The 2077-nt window shown below is 40.1% G+C and overlaps 1 protein-coding gene across 1 annotated transcript in view; it reads right to left on the bottom strand.

Moving 5' to 3' along the window:
- LOC119594101 (protein CASC3-like) overlaps positions 1-1872 on the bottom strand; it is a gene marked incomplete at its 5' end in the record, with an annotated part of 13963 nt that extends 12091 nt beyond the window's left edge. Inside the window, 6 exon segments of the mRNA XM_037943157.1 lie at positions 121-314; positions 769-937; positions 1045-1144; positions 1146-1323; positions 1413-1607; positions 1760-1872. Of these exon segments, the coding sequence (XP_037799085.1) occupies positions 121-314; positions 769-937; positions 1045-1144; positions 1146-1323; positions 1413-1607; positions 1760-1872 (949 nt within the window).
- Between the last annotated feature and the right edge of the window lie 205 nt (positions 1873-2077).

The following is a 2077-nucleotide window of genomic DNA, read 5'->3' as shown; positions in this document are numbered from 1 at the left end:
AGAAGGAGAATCACTTAGTGGAACCACTGAATATCTTAAAAACATTCAACCAATCCACCACAGGCATTCATTCATTAAAGGTAAGGAGGAAGGTTGATATATACGTATATAGTTACTTACTGTTTTTGCCTCTGAACTGTTCTTCACGATTTTGTGCACTAACACTAATATTCTTCATATCCACTGTTATCTCCTCCATTTCTCTTGGGCCATGAGATGGGTGCTGCTGTGGTGGTCTCTGCTGGTGTCCACCCCTGCCTCCACGACCAGCAGGTCTGCTCTCTTGATAATTGTGACTTCGCTCATCGTTATGCCTGAAAGGACAATTTTATTTCAAAGTAAAGGATGACTCAACTTTGAAAGAACTTCTTCAATCTGTGACCATAACACAACCTCTGGAAAAATCCAAGCTGAGTTCCATATTGCTATTTTTATCTAAGAGTGTTATCTAAATTTAGCAACTCTTCCAGGGAATTTGAATATGAATGCAAAAAAGCATGCTAGAGTTGTGTGTACTTTGTATGTGGCTATAAATAGCACAGGTAGTCATAAGTCTGGAATCCCTTTTTCTTCAAGGAAAGTTTCCTCGTTCTCTTCCCTTCCAAAGATTTTATTTTGTAATTGATGGTTACCATCCTGAACTTTCAACAATAAAATGCCTTTGCCTGAACTTTTCCACAAGAGTGAACAATGAAATTCTGAGTACCTAAAGTGAAAGTGGAAGAGTAAAACAGAAAATATTTACTATTCCTACTGTCACAACCTTACCTATTATTGCCTCTTCCTGCCCCACGTCCTCTCCCTCTGCCACCTCTGCCCCTGCCTGGATTTTCCATCCTAACATCCTGGACTTGTGGACTTGCAATTGAATTCTTCTGATGATGCTGCTGTTGAGGAGACTGGTGAGGCTGCAGCTGTTTGTGGCCATCAGTGTTGCCTAGGAATGACACAGTATGCATTTTAGTAACATGCACTAAAACATTTCATTAAGACAGAAAATATTTTAAAATCTACATAAAGCACTTTTCCTCTTAAGAGACTTACCTAATATTTGGTCATCATGGATTGGTCTTTGCTGGTCAGTTCTTGGGGACTCTGAATTGGGAATATTTTGTTCAGCCTGGGGATCATCCATTAACTGTTTTAGAGTTCTGTAAGGAGTTCAAAGCTGGAAATTCTTCCTCATTCTCTAAAGTCTTCCTACTTCCTGTCCAAGATCTGTTTCCTCCTCTTCCAATACCTCCCCGAACAGTGCCTCCTCGTGTGGGCTTTGCATATGCATCAAGATCCTCCCAGTTGCGAGTATATTTGTTAGGGCCGCGTCTGGAAGGGAAAAATGTGTGCGTAAGTTACTGAAGAACCTTAATACAAAGAACTTGCACCACAAAAGAAACTAAAAAATCCTACCCTACCCATATCTCCTCCTGCGACGAGCACGTGGGGGGCCCTCTTCATTGCGAATGTCATACCCATATATAGCTATAAGTTCCTCCCTCGATTTTGGAGCTTGATCAAATTCATTAAACTTGTCATGGTTCCATCTGTCATCTTCCTTCCACACCTTCTTCTTGCCTGTTTCCTTCTTGACAACTGGTTCTTCTGGAACACTGTTCAAAAAAATGGTTTCTTATTTTTGGATGATCAGTGCTTCTCGATAATACTTCTGAATACTTATGATCTTTCTTCCATATGACTACCATATATGAGTGTAACTACTTTCTCATAGAGGTTGATAACAAATCATTCAAAAGAGTCTTACGGTTTTTCTGCATCATCTTCTGCCGTTCGGTCATCGTGCTCATAGAATGTTCCCTTCTTAGGGATATACTGAGGATTTTTACGATCTTCATCATCATCAAGTGGTTTGTTGTCCTTGTAAAAAGAAAATGACAAGTTACAAAATGATAAATAGCACTCAGATATATTTCTTTCTCATTCACAGGCCCACAGCCACATTTATTAAAATCAGCATCAATATATGAGCACTGAAAAAGAAAAAAAGAGAACAAAGACGCCAGTCTCTCCTTGGCCGCTACCTCTCTCCCGACCCCTAACCCAATCAGGCATGAGGATGAGT

The sequence above is a fragment of the Penaeus monodon genome, chromosome 33, assembly GCF_015228065.2.
Source record: "Penaeus monodon isolate SGIC_2016 chromosome 33, NSTDA_Pmon_1, whole genome shotgun sequence".
Lineage (NCBI taxonomy): Eukaryota > Metazoa > Arthropoda > Malacostraca > Decapoda > Penaeidae > Penaeus > Penaeus monodon.
This window is presented reverse-complemented; position numbering and strand designations above follow the sequence as displayed.